Here is an 18,308-nt window from a genome sequence, read left to right as displayed (position 1 = left end):
AACGCCCATTTTGCAGTCGCTTTTCAGACAACCAATTGTCCAGGAATTTATGTGTTTTTTTATGCCTTAAACCTGGTTACTGATCTCTACGCTCTGTGTTACTCTGTGCCTCTTCCACCCCTACTATTCTCTCCTCTTTCTTGACTTCAACCTTCACTTGCTCAATTGCCATCCTATTTTTTTCTCTTTACCCTTCTTAGGGTCGGTCTCTTTCATTGTTTATCATTGACCTGCTCTCTCTCTCTCTCTCTCTCTCTCCTCTCTCTCACACACACTCTTGTCCTCTTAACTTATTTCTTCTGTTTTCCTTTTCCAACAGACTGACTCCCAACCCTCCTCTTCTCAATGCCTTCTGTTTATAAATACTCTTCGACCCAGCTACCCCTATTCTCACCCTCTGTCTCTTTCTCTCCCTCTCTTTTCCCTATATATTTCTATGTGCACGTGTGTCTGTGTGTGCATGGAATGTGTGTGACTGCGCATGTTTTTTCCATGTGTCACCATGCTTTCAGGGACATTAACAGAAGGGGGAATGTTTTACTAAGGAAGGGAGGGCTGGGCTGTGCCAGGCTGGAATACCAGCTGGCTTAACTCTTGGCATCCTGTCTCCAGCAGGGTCAGTGGATGGTGATACTGTGATTGGCAGATCAAATCCCCCAATCACAGCCAAGAGACACTGGAGACAAGAGAGCCAAACCAGCTCCTGCACAGTTAGGCCGATGTGAGTTTAAATGCAGCTCACCTGAACAGTGCAGTTGAATGACAGAACATGATGTGCTGAATGTCTCAGCCAGCTAGTTTTTTCTCTGTCCACCTTGGTTCTGGTCCCAGACACACTGCTTTCAGTGTGACATCATCACTGCTGGAATGTCACAGTGCATTTTTGAACAGTGGTGAAGACTGCTGTTGTACAATGAAAAACACAGCTACGGGCTTCTACAGTGCTCTTTGCACTCTCTGTGCTCCACACTTTGCCATATAGTACACATATACCCTATGCAGGGCTCACACGTCAGGTGGTTTAGGAGGACCAATCACAGGTCACAGGTCAGAAAGTGAAATCTATTTAGTCCAGCAAGTCAGATGCTGTTTTTATGTACAGTAATACACAAAGTTGTACACATTTATAAGCAATGACTGTGCTGTCACGTTATAAATGACTACTGCGCTGAAGTAATTGTGCACCTGTCTATCTGACTGGAATGAGCAGAATTACACTCACTTCTGGGAGTCTTTTGTATCGCTTTGTCGATGTGTAAATCTTACTCTTACGTTGCCCACTGGTGGTAAACTTTGGAATTGCTTGCATTGCTCTTATTAGATGATAAGAGATGAGGGCATATGTGACATAAATAAGTTATTAGTAATTCCCAGACATGTACAGATAACTGGAGATTTTAATTTTATTATATTATATGCAAAGTTTATTTTTATTTTTTTAAAGCTTTTAGAGAAAAAGGCTGCCATGTATAAAATTTAGTAAAATTCAGCTGCCATGTATAAAATTCTTGCAGTTGATATTTGTGAGTAACTGCTGGTCTCACACTTTTACATACTCGTTTCCTGCTCCCATGCCAGTGACAGCCGGTGTCCGTGCTAACAGAGGGACTTTCCCAGCTAGATGACATCTCCTGCCCTGATACTGTAATTGAGGGAGACCTTAATCCTGTTACTGTACCAAAGCTGGCCTGAAAAGCAGGGGGCTAGAGAAAGTGAAGTGGAGGGAGTCAAAGAGAGAGAGAGGTGAGGAGAAGAGAAAGAAATAGAGGAGAAGATAGGGAGGCAGAGAAAGAGAAAGAAAGATAGAGTAGTGTCAATAGCAGAAGAGGAATACAGAGAGAAAGAGACTGTGACACAAAGAATAAGAGCAGGGAGGGAGTGGAACCGGTGGATTTTTTGGTGGACAATTCGGCATTGGTTTCAGGTCGACAGTTGGGCTTCCTCATCATAGCAATCTGGCTGTTTGATACCATTGCCCTTGGAGCTGCCCCTGTGTAGGACCAGCAGAGAGAAAATTAGGTCTCCCCTCTGTTCACCCTGCTCAGATGACTCCTGATGCTGCTAAAGATGCTAGCCTTGCCACTCAAAGGTAAGTCCAAAACAGGATATGTTCAATTCACAGGGGCACACTGTCCATGCTCAGTCCATGACTGTGTGACTGGACAGGTTCAAAACAGCAATAACCATTTATTTTATCAGTTTATTTAGCAACCATTTATTTTAGCAATTTATTTAGCAATTTATCCAGGTGAATTTGCAACTACAATGAGGGTTTCAGTGCTTTGGTTAGTGATTGGTTTGTGCCTTGTGCTATGCATTTTCAGAATGCACTAGCCTACTACTGCTTAGTGTGCTACTTCTTCAGTGTTAAATCAACTCGGATAGACCACATTTTACTCTGATAAGAGTGCATTACATCCCTAACCTAAATGGACTTATATAGACTGAATTATTGCAGAACATTTCATTTTTAGCAATGTTTTATGTTTGATACAAATGATAAATCTGCTATTCATTAGTATGTTATTTAAGTTATGTTTCATAGTATGCGTGAGATTAGTATTGATGTATATATACTACTAATGTTTACAGATTTAGTGTGTACTGTGTGTAGTGATGGTTACTTTAATGTTGATATATAATATTGAGGTTCACTGTGTTTTATACTGCTGCTTGGTGTTTATGTGTAATGGTGATGTTTATAGTTGTATACTGATGATTTGAGTATAATGCGATAGTTTTAGTTTTGCTTCAGGAGGCAAGCACCTAATAGACAACAATCACTGCCAGCTGTCCATTTGCCAGTGTGTTCCAAATAGTGTGCCAGCAGCAGGATCATTTACCGACAATTTAGCATTAATTTAATAGGGTATGATAATCTTGATTGCTTCACCTCAAATGTCCATGAGTGGATCACTGCGATACTGATTTCCAAATGGTACATCCAAATTCCAATAGTGGGCTGACAGCTGTGCACATACTAAGCTAGTGCACATACTGGGCTAGTGTGCATCTAGTTAGCTAGTGTGCATACTGGGTGAGTGTACACAAGGGCTTAGTGTGCATACTGGGCTGGTGCACAGCTAGTGGGCTAGTGCGCATGCTGGGCTAGTGAGCAGCTAGTGAGCCTTTGCACATACTGGTCTAGTGCACAAGCATTGCAGCGTTTAGAAACAGTGAAAAACAAATCCTTGCCTCCCTCTATTGGCATGCTGCTGATTTAATTTGTGCCAGATTGATGTCAGCCCCGTCATCCTGCATGTGAACCTGTTACCTTGTTAAGGTCTTACTGGTGGGATTACAGGACAGCAGAGATACACACTCATGGACACACATGCATGTGAGCATGCATGCACACACGCACCTGCTTAATGTTTACTGTTCTTGAACTCCTTGTCCTGCATGTCAAAGGATAAAAGAAAGAGGTACTGAAGTCTTTGTGAAGCAGGAGCAGTTGAGGGAAATGTGTGCGGATTACTGGTTCCTTACTGAACTGCATCCCACGTAAACCGAACAGTGAACATTAAGTTTTAGACTTCAAAGCCAAATTCAGATCAAAATTAATTTGCTGTGCAGCTGAGATTAGAAAAATGTAAGGATTATTTTGAAAAAGGATAACAGTCTACATTAAGACAGTTAACAAATTAAATCTGAGGTCAGAGACAGATATGGAAAGTCCAGGGGCAGAAAGGAAAAGTCCTATCATGCGTTTCTTCTACCCATGAACTGTAGAATCTCTCCCCACATTCAAGCGCAAACTGAAGACGCACCTCTTCAAGCAGCACCTCTCCCCATCCCTCCCTACCTCCCTGTGAACCTTAATTGTTGTCTTTGTGGTTTACGTAGTGTTTCGGTATTTTTAGTTGGCTAGGTAAGCAGTATTTGGATAGTTAAGTTTGGTCACTTTTGCTTTGTTGTTTATTTGTTGATTTAAAAAAAAAATAGGCCCACTTTGTTGTACGTCGCTCTGGATAAGAGCGTCTGCCAAATGCCAATAATGTAATGTAATGTAATGTAATGTAGACTTTACACCTCTGTCGAGAGATGCATGCTTTCTGGGGGCAGGCAAGGCTGTTCCATGGTTTTTCTGCCTTCGCGGCATCAACTTACTTTTAACAAATGGGAAATATTAAAGCACGCATCCTGCTGAGAAACAATCGCATGGAAAAAGCCAATGGTAAGGTACAGAACTTCTCTGCCTTTGTGACAGTGCATTTCAAACCACCAGCAAGGGGAGCCTCAGTACTAGTTACTGGTGTTTATAAGACTAACATGTTATTGTAGCACGATGCATATTCTTGTATAGGGTCACATACTCCATCCAGGGCTGTACAGGAGATTAATAGAATCAATGACAAATTCCTTACAACCATCAAATGTGTATGTCTTAACCGGTCCGCTCTGTGAATGTATCTGTAATCTGTCTGTACCAACCCTTGTATCCATGTTTTTGCAGTGAGATGGATTTGAGCACCATCCAGGATTTGTCTGTGGGGGAGACCCCTGTCCAGGAGGCATCAGAAAGGCCAGCATTCCAGGTACAACACGTAGCAGGCTGTCAGTACAAGGTCACAGATGGAATTGCAAGGCTTGCTTACATATGGTTGTCCATCGTATCCAATAATTGTTATTCATTTCCTCATCTAATGTGTGCCATTGATGATGGATGACCTCAGTCTTGTCTGTTAACTCACAGCAGCTGAGAGGGAGGTTTGTAGGGCAGCTGGAGTGTGGGCTACCAGAACACAATAACCAACATACTAGAGACCCCAAAAAACCAAGATGATGATGAGGAGAATAGGAGTCAGTACACAATCCTGCCTTGTACACTGAAGGCATCTAACCCCACACAACAGCGCAGTCCCTCATTTCTGTTTGGGTGGACACTGGGAAGCCAAATTTCTTGAGGAAAATCCCCCTCGGTCTGCTGTATGAAATGCTTTTGACAAATGCAATAGATCCTTTTTAACCTGCCAACATTATAGGGATCAATAAAGTACATAAAATTCAAACCGTGTGTAGCTTCCCTTTAACTGAATTACTGAACTCCATTACCCATAATATCATCAGATGGTTCCAGGCCCAGCTGATGGGGCTCTGTCCTGCAGGGACCCAAAAGAGAGTCTCCCCTCCATTGTGGTGGAGCCCACAGACCTCAGCGCTCAGGAGAGTGGAGAATATTGTTGGCCACCAAAGGGCACAGCCTCCCTGGAGGAAGAGGACATCTTTCAGGAGCAGCAAACAAGCCCCTCCCACCTCACTGACTGGCAAGGGGAGGGTGAGGAGCAGGAGGGTGCTGGCAATGAGGAAGGGTCAGTTCAGTTTTGAAGAATTCCAGGCTTCATTCACAATATTTCAATTATGAGTAATTACCGATTACCAAAATATTATTACATTGTTATTTATCCACGTGAAAATGGGAATTGCTCAGAAATATTTTTCATATTCTGTCACGGCTTCATTCCATGTTTGTTTTTCTTACTCCCTCTCCATCCAAATTGCCTCCCCCCTTGCAGATCTCCAAATAAGGGAGGAGTCCAGAGGCGCCAGTCCAACCCTCTTGCCACAGCACAGCTGTCTTGCTCTCGTCTGACTCCGCCCCCTGTGTCCCAATGTCCAGAGAAGATGCCCCCTTGCCTCAGGAGCTGAGCCTGACACAGGACACCCAGGCAGCATCAGAAAACTCCACCCATCCCTCTTTCCTAACCCTCCATCACATGCTCGAGAAAGCATGGATGGGCAAAAGCAAGATGGCTGAAACCTCCCGTAGTCATCAGTATTCATGTAATATCAGTGAAACGGGAGATGTTTCTGGATAATGGGGGCTACCCCCCCCCCCCCCCCCCCCAAGACCACCTCATGTTCTTTTGATGTGTGCATCCCACTGAATGCTTAAATATAGCATGCTCCTCTTATATGACAATTTGTCTGAAAAATGCTGTGTGCTAAAATGCTAAAATAAGTATGATGATCAAACACATGTCTGTGGAGCAGCTTTGTTTCTATGGGATTCTGATAATGAGGCAAAAGAAGATGAGACCACAGTATAGCTTCAGAGTAGTCCTATACAAAATGGTGAACTTTGTTTAACAAAATCATTAAATTCCTAGATAGCAACTAGCTAAATGTAGTCCTAATGGTAGTTTCATGGCTCAAGTTGTTAAAATGACAATTAATAGTATGTTGACAATTGTCCACACACAATGTCAGTTTGTCAGCCATTCAGAAACTGCTTTCTAATGTATAATTACATACAGTATAGTCTAAATATTTAGACAGTGGTACAATTTCTGTTCTTTTGGCTCTGTACTCCAGCAGAATTTGACAAATGACATGATGTTAAAGTGCAGACTGTCACCTTTAATTTCAGACTATTGACATTCACACTGGGTGATCCATGTAGGAATTACATCCATTTTAGGGAACCAAAAGTAATTGGACAGTTGGCATTCCAGCTGTTTAGGATTAGCCAAGTGTATTTAATTGCTCAAATAAGACTTGTGAAAAAGAAAAAGACTTGTGAAGACTGATCATGGTTTATCCTGTGATGAAAAAAACAAAACAATTATTAGATATAGCCACATACCTCATTATGACGTATACAGGATTCTTAACTTACCACCTGTTTATTAAGTAATAGGATCTCCTTCTCCAACTTTCTCATCTTCAGTGCCCTGTAAGCCATCTCTTGGTCCCTGTTTTCCATCTCTTTTAAAAGGAAATGCCGGTACAGGGCCTTTAGGTCTTCTGCAGGCCCCTGTAAAACAGATTATGTAACCCAGGTGCTCATGTTGGTCTTACCCCTGAACACCACAGCCCTCCAATAACACCTGAACACTACCGCTCCACTAGTCCTTCCAGTAGCAGCACCAGCTGAATTGATGCTGGTGTTGTGGTCCAAGTCCTGTACCGAAAAAAAAAAAAGTTGTATGATGTTTACAACCTTGAATACATAATTTAAGATGTCCTTTAAATAAACATTTACCTCATCTAAATGGGTGTCAGAGATGGTCTCGCATGAATCATCTGCTGGTTCACTCTCTAGTGGAGGCAGGAGGGTGAGATAATGACCCATCACTGTTTATGGAGGAAGGGGGGTTGAATTGGGCTATGGGAAATTCCAAAAGGGTTTTTGGTAGCGGTAGTGATGGATGAAGTGCACCTACCACCAATATAGGAGGTGTTGTATCCTGGCACATGATGACCTTCTGCCTCACCTTTCGAGACATGATGAACTTCTGCCTCATCTTTAGACACAGGGTGAATTTTGGCCTCATCTTCAGACACAGAGCGAACTTCGGCCTTCAATGTGCCCTCACAATTCAGCATGTGTTTCATGAATCTCTTCTTTTGCTCAAATAATGACAAGCAACCGCAACAATGGAAATGTGACCGGCGTGTACAGTCCAAGTTACACTTGTAGATTGTGTATCCTGGAATACAACAACAATTCAATTCTAACAATAAAGTCTTAAAACTGACCGTATTGTTAAAAAAGGAATGCACATGACCAAAACACTTGCCTTTATATTGCAGAGCCTGGTTTTTATGTGCTTCAAGATGTTTTAACAGTTTGGTTTGCACTGCTGGTTTGAAAACCTCAGGCTTGCAAAATGGGCAGTGGAACAGTGTACAACACTCGGCACATTTCTCACCAACAGCTGACTTTGTCCATGCTGGATTGTAACATGCAACTGTAAAAGAAAGAGGGAGTCAAAGAGAAAAAAAAAATCTGTATTTCAAAGCTGAAGCAGTTAAAACGACGGATTGTCCCGATTAATAAATAATGAAAACAGCTTTAATAATACTGAAACAAAAAACGTGAATAAAACAACCAGTTAAAATCGAAAAATGTTTTGTTTTGTTTTTTAAACAAAACGTAACGGTGTCAGCTCTGGTAATGTCGAAACACATATAAACACCGCCACCTTACTTCTCATATCGATACACGTTTCGGTAGAATCTCTTGGCGAAGCAGACTTCCAACTTTCCTCACTAGCTAACAATTACATCGGGTTAACGTTAGTGTTTATACAGATTGTACTTTTGCATAATTTAGCGCAGTAACAATTATCTACTGTTAGCCGAAACACGTAGGTCGAAGATCACAACTAAATTGGCATACCTTCTTATCCATTTTGCAACATCTCACGACGGTTTGGTCAGGACAAAGCGTAGCCTACATCTTTAACAAGACAGTAAAGAACTCCCAACCAGCAGAGTAAGGACCCTAACTTCCGGTATTGGAAATAAAAGTGCACATCCACAATTTTATATATAAAAAAACGATTGTAACGGTAATTATAATTTTATAGTAGTTGTGTAAGCCTTCATTATTATCGTACTTTTATTAAGATAGTTTTACAGCTTTTGCATTTCAAACCACAACGATGGGCCTTTACTTTGACACCTTTGTCCGTAACTGCCTGTTCTAATATTCGCTGTTCAGCCAACCTAAACTGTGAACTCGGAAGAAAGCATGTAGCCTACTGCACAAAGTGAATGAGCAATATGGACTTCTAAATATCACATTTTGTGCCACAATTTGTTTTTCATTGCGACACCCGGCAAACTTTGATTGGCTCTATCGGCAAAACGAAATGCCACGTTTTCAGGAATTCTACATGCCATAATTTACACACAGAAAAAGAGAAAAATCAAACAGGTGCTGTGGTACAACCTCCTGGAATTGGCGTGGAATGGTCCAACTCCACAAATCTAGCACAGGGATAGATCACCGGACTTTCCATAAGAAATGTATGTAAGACTACTAGCAGAAAATGCTTATGACAATAATATTTCAAACTGCCAACTGTTTTAGCTAACATATGCTCAATAATATGCACCTAACAGTTAGCTTATAGACCAACTTCAAACCTCCCATTTCTATCAACGATCATTGTGAAATGTGTAGCTCAACAGCTTTATTCTAGCATTATGTATGAGAGGTTTCCGTCTCGGATTTAGGAGGCATCATAGCCCCCAAACAGCCCTCATCTTAGTAATTAATTATTTGCTTCTCTCCAAGGATTGCGGCTCTCTCTCTCTCATCCCTCATCCCTCATCCTACTTGACCCAAGTGCTGCCTTTGATACTATAGACCATTACATGCTCCTCTGTAGGCTAGACAATTTAGTTGGGTAAACTTTGGAGTACCTCAAGAATCTGTTTTGATTGCATTGCTCTGTACATGCTCCCCCTTGGGGACATCATAAGCAGACATTGTGTTAACTATCACTGTTATGCAGATGATACACAACTGAAGGAAGCTAGGACCAGCTTCCTAGGCCTGTCTTAAAGACGTAGGCTCGGATGACCCAAAATTTCCTCTTATTGAATTCAGGTAAGACTGAGATATTGGTAGTGTAGTAGGTCCCAAATCACTTCAAGTTAAATTCGTACAGTTTTCTTTCAATTCAGATAGCTATGTCTTTACCAACACAGTTAAAACCTAGGTGTAACTAATGATTCAGAACTCTCCTTTCAGGCACACTTTAATAATATTGTTCCTCCAGGGTGCAGGTGGATTTGTGACCTCTCAGCTGGATCACTGCAACGTTGTATTGTCTGGTTGCACTTATTGGCCCTGAAACGTCTCTAACTCGCTTTAAACGGTTTTGCTCCAGTATATCTTGGTGAGTAAATTATACCTTACTCTCCTCCAAGATTACTCCGTCCTCAAGATGATGGAAATTTGCAATGGTAATATCTCAATTACAGGCTCAGGGTTGGACAGACCTGCTCTTTGCGTTATACCTATTTTGCGGTTGTGCCAGTCTGTCCGCTACTTTTTGTCCAATAGTAAGTTCCGTAGCTAAGCTGTGACGGTCGCGGTGCGTTGATTCTGAACGCAAAAAAATGGATACCTTCAGCAACAGTGGCAAAGCCCCGACGCTCTCAAAAGCGGAATACCTTAAACGTTATTTATCAGGAGATGGGGATGCCAAAAAAGATAAGAAAACAAAAAAGAAGCGAATCAATCCTGTGAGGAAGGGGTGCGTAGAAATTATACGCTAACTTGGCCGAAGAAAGCTCGTGTTGGATATATTGAAAATAGAGTTTGAAGCTAGATTAGCTGCCTAGCCGCTATCACTATTAGGTTGACTGGCACTAAGTTACTGGCATGTTCACCACTTTCTGTCTTCCAAATTATGTTTTGACACAGGATGAAAATAGTGGATGACGACGTGCATTGGAAGCATTTAATAAACGCAGAAGAGAAAGAGAACCAAGAGGAGGATGAGGAAGAGGCCCCTGTGGTATACTTCTGTTCGTGTTTATTACCCCATGTTTAACGTTAGCTATGTCAGCTTCCAATAAGTGAACACTGGATAATAATTGCACATTTAAGGTTTTAGTGCTGGCTAATGTGTGAGGTATATACACAACAGTAACCTTAATTTGCGGGATATGCTACTTAAAACTCTTCTGCTATGTATGCGGTTACAAACTACCCAGCTAGCTGGCTAATGGTAGCTGCGAATAACGTGAGAAACAATTAGTTGGCTACTTAGCTTCATGTAGCACTCCTTTTGTTGAGTTAGAGCTACCAACTTAAGTTAACGAGTGAAGTTAACATTTAATTCCATAACTATTGTCAGAAGTATATTTGTCTGCCATTTCGTCAGCAACCAGTGGAATAGAAAGCAATTTCAAGCTTACGAGAGCCTACTGCATCTGTGTTGTTTGGCCAACGCTTGCAAACGAATGGCTCTTCTGCAAACTTGGCTAGCTACCCATTGCGCTGGCAGGATACAGAGTGATGAATGTTAATAGATAGTTCAGAGTAGTGACCGTCAGGATTTGGGTTGCTTCCCGTACAGGTGGCCGAGGTGATAGATGAGCGCCCAGAGGAGGTCAAGCGACTGGAAGAATTCAGGAATAACCAAAAGTGGAAACGCCTAGGAGGTCAGGAAAGGAGTTATATGCCTACCTGTTTGAGCTCAACGTAATATTAAAACACTGGTAACGTGTGTCATTTAATTATGAAAACTTCCATTTTCAGCCACAAATGATGATTCTCAAGATTCACAAGAACTTCAAGGCTCCCATTCAGCAGCAAGGTACTGAATTTAGCTGTTAACTGGAACATTTCTGCATTGCACCGCAGCTTGGCTTTAAAAATGTATTATTTATTTAACTAGCTACTTGGAGTATTTCTTTTGATATCACTCCACAGAAATGGAAGTACAACCATAAGAATGTTAAAAGAGTGTTTTTTTTTTTTTTGTGTGAATTTTTCTGCACAGGGTCAACTTTCATTCCATGTGAATTTGGACACAAATTCCTTTGATTGCTTCTCAGATTTTGCAGATGCAAAATGGAAAAAATTATGATAGTTAAGATTTAAACAGAATTCAGAAGTACCCAGAAGCCTGGCAAATTACATTCACTGTAAAACTGACCAGTCCTGTCAGTAGAATAAGGGGGCGTCAGTGGAAATTATGTCAAAAAAAGGTCAATTTTGCAGGCATATCATGCTTTTTTTTTTTTTTTTTTTTTTTTCAAAGATACTGTAGTTGTCAATTTATTGAACAGTCTGCTTGGTTATGTAGTGGATACCCTTGTCGTCTTGAAGCCGAGCCTTGGGGCCGTGTTGGACATGTTTTTGTTTTTTTTCTCCACCTGTTTTTCACTTTTGGATTTTGGTGTTGAGCGTTGATTTTTCAGTTTTGGTATGTTCGGGGTGATGGCCCAGAGTTCCATTCAAAGTGAAGCCAAACCTCCAACTTGCTATGGTTTCCATGGGGGCTTAATGCTAGGTGCCCTTTGTGTGTTTCATTTGCTCAGAAGGTAATCCGCAGTTGCATATTTTGGAGAAAGAATGCCAGAATTATGTTCAGACATTATGTGGAGTCTTCTATAGGGCCAGAAATGCCCCATATTGGCCACTTTGAATGCAAGTTCATGAAAAATAATTTTTAACCCAGATCCGAATTATCTGACAAATAATGTTACTACAAAGGATGTTTCTTTGCAGAAAATATAAGGAAAATGTGCCAGTGGAAGCTGTTATTGTTTTACTCTCCCCTGAAGTACCCTACATTTTGGAGAGTGGTAATACTCTGGAGAAATATAAATGCTTTCAAAAAACTATTAATTAAATGAAAAAGCTTTATTATGTCTTGTAGTGTTAGGTTGAGTTAATTTATAAGGCAGATAATGCATCTCATGTCCTCAGCTCAGGAAATGAACAATCATCGCGTCAACAGAGGAACGATTCTCCAGACATTTCGCCGCCCAGAAAGCTTTGCCAAGGCTCACCAGACGTCTCTCCACCACGGAGACAACGTCACCACTCGCCGGACAATTCTCCACCACGGAGACAACGTCACGACTCGCCTGTGAGAGAAAGGCAGCCCGACCTCTCTCCCCCGAGGCAGAAAGCGGCCCCAAGAAGGGAGCGCCATGACTCCTCGTCCCCCTCCCCTCCCAGAAGGACCCGCACGAGCTCCAGGGTGCCAGAGAAAGGAGGCAAAGGTATTTATTCTCAATGCCAACAATTAAAAAGAGACATCAAACAGAAAGCTTATTTTCTGAGGGGAACATTTTTTATTTCAAATTTATTTTCCATTCTTAACGGCATCAAAAAAGTGTTAGAACCGGGGAAGGGCAAATGTCTCCTAAACATGGCATTTTGGTTTTGTCCCATCGGGTTTTGGACCAGTTTATTTAGTTAAGTTATAGAACCTTGACCATATGCAGAGCTGGCATTGTGTGTTAACCAAAATGATAAACAAAATGACCTGTACACTTTCTTCATGACACTGGTTGTGTATGAAAACAAAAACTTTGATAACATTTTAAGTTACTGGATTGGATATTAAAAGATTGTTTCTGTTATGTAGACTCCTCCCCTTCCAGGAGGAAACAAAATGCTGTGGGGTCGAGTCGCTGTGGGAACAATTCAGACATGGACCTGTCACCCCCGCGAAACTCTGCTCGGCGCTCCGCAGGTTCTGACCTCTCTCCTCCCCGGAAGCGCTCCCAGCAGAGCAGGGGCTCAGACTCTGACCTGTCTCCTCCTAGGAGACGGCCCCGTGAGGGTGGGTCTGGCTCCGAGTCTGACCTCTCCCCACCGCGGAGGACTGTGCAACGCTCCCCGGAATCACACACGGTTAGCACGTCCCCATAGCAACAACTTACATTTCTGGTGCTGTCTAGCAACATTTTGTTCAATTCGGTTTCAGATCAGTCAATTCAGGAAATCAATGGCAATTCTTGGTAAATTCTTTGTTGGTAAAATTCTTTGTTGGTAAAAAGTTTGGCAATTCCAGAATTTACTGTGTTTAAATGGAATTAACCCAGACCGGCTGTCTGGCTTGTTTTTAAGCATAGATTAACATCAAATTCAAAATGAAATAGTATTTCAGGCCTTGAAATCCCTAAAAAAGTTTTCAGACAAAGTTACTTTGGCCTTGACACAGCCAAAATAAAATATGAAAACTCCTATACGGCTTTTATCATTTAAACATGGCGTATAGCTAGGAGTTATGACTGTAGTTCAGGTTGCCGTTGGATGATTAGCGGAAGCTGAAGGTAAATTTGGAATGGGTTTGTGCACCAGACCCCACGGATGCTCTCTGGAGGGGCGGCAGGCCTGGTCAGTCTAGACATCCTGCGGAAGGAGCAGGAGGAGAACCGCAGGAGAGAGAAGAAGAACCAGCCCCTGGAAGGTACGGTAGCCCCATTTTTCTCTATTGCAGCGCTACTCAACTCCACGGCCTGCAGGAATTAGCTTCAACTGTGTGCACCTGATTTCAATAATTTGCTGATTATCTGAACCAAGCAGGTAAAATAATTTGTGAAATCAGGTGGTGTAGCGCACAGTCAGAGCGAATACCTGCAGACACTGCAGGACATGGAGTCGATTAGCACCGCTCTATTGTCTCATTCGTCATAATCCTACTTTTTTAATGAGGGAAAACAGATTGATAACCATTGTTTAGCACATCACACAATGCTTTGCTGCATAAAGTGTTTCAGTAACTAAACATTTTAAATATTTAATATTTAAAAAAGTGAGTCTGAAAATTAGTTGACAATGATCCTGTCAAACATTTATAATGGATCGAATGTTTTGCATTTTGTTTTTACTAATGCTTGCGTTTTATTCCATGGCTAAGCTGACCAGCCAATTTCCATACTGGGGTTACTGAAGGATAACCTGTTAATAAATACTGTAACGCCTCCTATCTTAAAATCTTAAAAATGCTGAAGAGTGAAGGACAGCCATTGAGCTTGGTGATGATTCAGTGGCTGGCTTGAGAAGAGAGCCAGGCTGGGTATATTTCTAGGACACTGGGGACCCCCTGTCCCCATATCTTTTAATGTTCTCATCCCTTTGTCATGTTCATCTTTCAGAGGCCTCGCGGAATGCACAGACGGTGTTCAGGGATAAGTCAGGGAAGAAGCGGGACATCGACCTGGAACGGGAGGAACAGCGCAGGAAGGCTGGGGAGAAGGCGGAGCGGGACGAAAAATATGCCCAGTGGGGGAGAGGGTGAGCACCCCAATCCTGTCTTTTCCAAATGCAACCATACTTTTTAGAGGAATAGTGACCGACGTATGTTCTCTGTTACACACTGATGCGCACACACGCAAGGGAGGAAGATACGATTTCTGAATGCCATGGATAGCCCATTCAGGCCTGTGAGTGACTGATTCCGTGCAGTACATCCACCGGTTTTTTATTTCATGAAACCTCATACCTCATACCTCATTACCTCAAGTCTGAGCCTTCGCTACCGTTAGCAACTTGGGGTCTCGGGAATGTCAGGATGGGTAAAGGAATGACAGCAGGGGTAAAGGAATGATAGGAGCAGTAAAGGAATGGCAGGAGGCGGCAGGTTATGGAACAGGGAGGTTGTAACATGTAAGAATAAAAGCAATGCAGTGGAACGCCCACAGGCTCGCACAGGGCCACATGCAGCAACAGAACGTGGTGGATGCGCTGCGGGAGGCCGAGAAGCCGCTGGCGAGGCACGCAGACGATGAAGACCTGGACCGCATGCTGAGGGAGCAGGAGAGGGACGGAGACCCCATGGCCGGCCTGCTGCGCAAGAAAAAGGAGAAGGACTCCCTGCGTAAAGGGGGCAAAGGTCAGCCGCGCAATATGAACACAGGCCAGGCCCTAAGCCGGTCTTAACCATTACAGTGGACTCCCACAGTGTCCTTTCACCCATCTGTTAGGGGAGATGTAACGTGCAGGTTGCATCCACCCATAAGTGGTTAAAGTCAAACTCCAGTCAAAGATCACAATTTTTATAGGTTCTCTTACACTATCTGGTGTAACCTGTATTTCATATGCCTGAAGCATGCATCATACAGATGCAAAAAACCTGTGAATAGAATTCTTTCTAACAGTAACAACATAATGTAACATTTCCTCTGGTCTTTGCACAACCTTCTGGTAAGTGCCTGTGGATAACAGGATTTCAGGAATGTAAGATAAATACTAATACAATTTATTTTCACGAATACAGAACGACCTCGCTACAAGGGCCCGCCTCCTCCCCCTAACAGGTTTAACATCATGCCTGGGTATCGCTGGGATGGCGTGGACAGGTATGCTATACGCTTTTCTCATTGTGTGCCTTTCCTATATTGTGGCGTAGATAATAAAATCGCGATAACACTGCTACAATGCCACGTACAGAATACAGGAGCTCCACCATGCATTAGTATGTTGGTTGCATGGAATAGAACAGTCACTTTGATCGGTGGGTACTTTGGTTACTTCCTGGTAAGTCCGACAAGGAACTTTTTTAAGTGACTGCAAAGGAAACAAAGCTGTGACTTCCTGTTCACGCCACAGGTCAAACGGGTTTGAGAAGCGGAGGTACAGCCGTATTGCGGATAAGGCGGCCATGCAGGAGACGGCCTACAAGTGGAGTGTGGAGGACATGTAGACGTCTCTCCAGCAGGACCAGAGCAGACTGGACCAGACTGGGCAGGGATCTAGTCAGCTTCCTCCAGCACTGTATGTCCAACACCTGTGGGAAGAACCAACAACCCTGGAGATCACCTCCATCTAACAGACGCAAGCAGAAAGTAATTTGATCTCTGGTTCTTTTCATAGTTTGAGAGCATTTAATTGCAGATGCCCCCATGCTTTTCCAGACATTAAAAAAAACAGGCTGCTTTATTATTATTTTTTATTTCTGGTTTGTCATTTTTGATTAATTCATATCTGAAAGACCAACCAATAATGGAAATCCGCTGAGCTGTGTTGTAGATACTGTTCATCATTTTTATGACTCTTCTTCCTCTGTCACTTGTGGTGTTTGTTTCATAGATGGTGCTCAGCTGAACAAGGGGTATTTGTTTTAGGGTTTATCTCGAACAAAATGGTCCCCTCACCTGATTGTAAATCTCCCTGTGTTCCACAAACACTTTATACACTGTCAGATGTTTATTTTGTTATTTGTAAGTACAGTAAATGATTTGTGTAAGTACTTGGTGGATGTGTGTGTTATTTTTCCTATTGTGTCATCTGCGATGCGGACACCTCTGTTGAATGTATAAACCAAGCCCAGGATTGATCCCTGTGCGTAGGGACCCTGTTTTATCTAAGGAAACTGATCCAGGATTATTTCAACTTGCATTACCATCCAAATCCACCTTGTGGTCGATGTAAACAGTGAGTTGTCCCAGTCATAAATAATTATACAACTGCTGATCAGTTGAAACCCTCATAAAGCAAATAGTTAACCCAATACACAGTGTTGAAAAACATTTTGCACAGTTTGCAACAAAACAAAAACATTTTTTGCTGTCCTAGAAACTTTGACATTACCCCCCAAATAAGTACTTGTACTCCCTCCCCCACGCAAAACAAACCAATTCAGTAATATAACCCAGAATTAATGTGTTAGTATTGAGTCACGATATTCATAAGCCTGTGACGAGACATTCAAAATACAATGAGACAATGCTTTATCACACAAAAGTGTTATATTGTATCAAATTTATATTAATAGCTTTAAAGAGGCACAGTTTCACAGTTACAAAAATGTAGATATTACATTTGCATCTCCCCCCTATTACACCCCTCACTATTAAATTGAAACGTCATTGTTGGACTTTGAATTCAGTATTCAAATGTATTCTCGGATTAAAGAGTGCTGGAATGACTATACGTCTTGAGAACTCCCTTGATGAAATGTAATGGGACGTGTCGCCAGCGAATGTCAATAAGAGGTTTTCAGAGAGCTTGGATGCTTAAATGTGTACACTGCAATGGTAGCTCAAATTTGGGTCCTCCAGAATTCTCTAGCATCAAGTTTCTCAATAGACGTACAAGCTCTCTAAGCTGTGACATACTTAATGTGTTGACACTTGTGGGGGTCATGTGTTAATGTCTGTTTTTTATTTATTTATTATTTGACCTGTTATGTGATATTTGAAATATAATCTGGAATTATTTTATTTTATTGTATGTGCATTCATTATGTCCATAGTACATTTTTCCAAGAAACACACTTGCTAGGCTTACTCCTAAACAGTAGATGGCAGTGTGTGGCCGTAATATACCATGAGACTGCTGCACCCTGACACCGTTGTATGAACGCAATCTACAAAGTTCCTCTCCATTGCAGAGGATTCAGTCTAAACCAGGTCTCCTTGCTTTATCACTTATTTCCTTCATTTCACTTTCGTAATGTGCGAAACCTCACAAAAACATTTACATGTTTCCGTTCAACTGGCCATTCGAACGGAAGTAAGATGTTTATGTCGTGATAAGACATTTTGTTTTGCAATGCAAAGAACGTATTGCCCGCTGAGTGTAGCTGTAAAAGCGGCGGTTCAAATATTTTGTTAGGTCTGGGATTGGAAAAGTTATCCTGATCTAGTGAAACTGTATCAGTTACTATGGTAATTTATGCTGTGAAATGAACGTGCCACCTTGCAGTTTAACTTGAACTAAATTCGACCATGTAGTATTTGGTGAGATAAATTAGGCAGACTCATCACTTTGCCGGTGAACTGATCATGCACTAAAAAAGAATCCCGTAAGAAAACTGCAATTTTGCCTGTGGAAAAACTGTTTTATGAAAGTGCCAGGTGAAAACCGTATGAAATCCTATGATTTCATCGGATTGTCAAGAGTTTCGTTGTTACGTGAGTGTTTTGAGGAAATAACATACTTTTTACAGTGTGCTATGTGCTTTCTTGGAAAACCCTGTGGATATGGTAGTCATTTCGTTCCGGGTTTTATATCGCAAAATAATTATGGGAACACTGCATTTATTTTACAATTTCTATTTTTGGCATAATATAATATGTAATAAGTGTAATATCAATAT

General features: G+C 41.9%; 2 protein-coding genes across 8 annotated transcripts; one reads left to right on the top strand and one right to left on the bottom strand.

The window, feature by feature from the left end:
* Positions 1-6,509: 6,509 nt before the first annotated feature.
* Positions 6,510-8,107, bottom strand: LOC133134044 (uncharacterized). 7 transcript variants are annotated; one of them, XM_061250415.1, is made up of 7 exons: positions 7,934-8,107; positions 7,524-7,694; positions 7,167-7,433; positions 6,986-7,077; positions 6,802-6,904; positions 6,620-6,708; positions 6,510-6,542 (listed from the first exon to the last, which is right to left on the bottom strand). In XM_061250415.1, the coding sequence occupies exons 1-7, from the start codon at positions 7,938-7,940 to the stop codon at positions 6,531-6,533; spliced, it is 741 nt and encodes a 246-aa protein (XP_061106399.1). In that variant the 5' UTR covers positions 7,941-8,107; the 3' UTR covers positions 6,510-6,530. The 7 variants fall into 7 exon arrangements, with proteins under 7 accessions (XP_061106399.1, XP_061106398.1, XP_061106400.1 ...); XM_061250414.1 differs by having other exon boundaries at positions 6,620-6,757; positions 6,842-6,904; XM_061250416.1 differs by having other exon boundaries at positions 6,620-6,757; positions 6,842-6,904; positions 6,986-7,041.
* A 1,678-nt stretch (positions 8,108-9,785) lies between these two features.
* On the top strand, positions 9,786-16,457 carry bud13 (BUD13 homolog). The gene is made up of 11 exons (XM_061248843.1): positions 9,786-9,995; positions 10,166-10,259; positions 10,824-10,908; positions 11,006-11,063; positions 12,182-12,480; positions 12,849-13,117; positions 13,568-13,676; positions 14,365-14,503; positions 14,911-15,101; positions 15,486-15,567; positions 15,818-16,457. Exons 1-11 carry the CDS (start codon positions 9,859-9,861, stop codon positions 15,909-15,911), a joined length of 1,557 nt encoding a protein of 518 aa, XP_061104827.1. The 5' UTR covers positions 9,786-9,858; the 3' UTR covers positions 15,912-16,457.
* Positions 16,458-18,308: the final 1,851 nt, after the last annotated feature.

The sequence above is a fragment of the Conger conger genome, chromosome 7 (genome assembly GCF_963514075.1).
Source record: "Conger conger chromosome 7, fConCon1.1, whole genome shotgun sequence".
Taxonomy (NCBI): Eukaryota; Metazoa; Chordata; class Actinopteri; order Anguilliformes; family Congridae; genus Conger; species Conger conger.
This window is presented reverse-complemented; position numbering and strand designations above follow the sequence as displayed.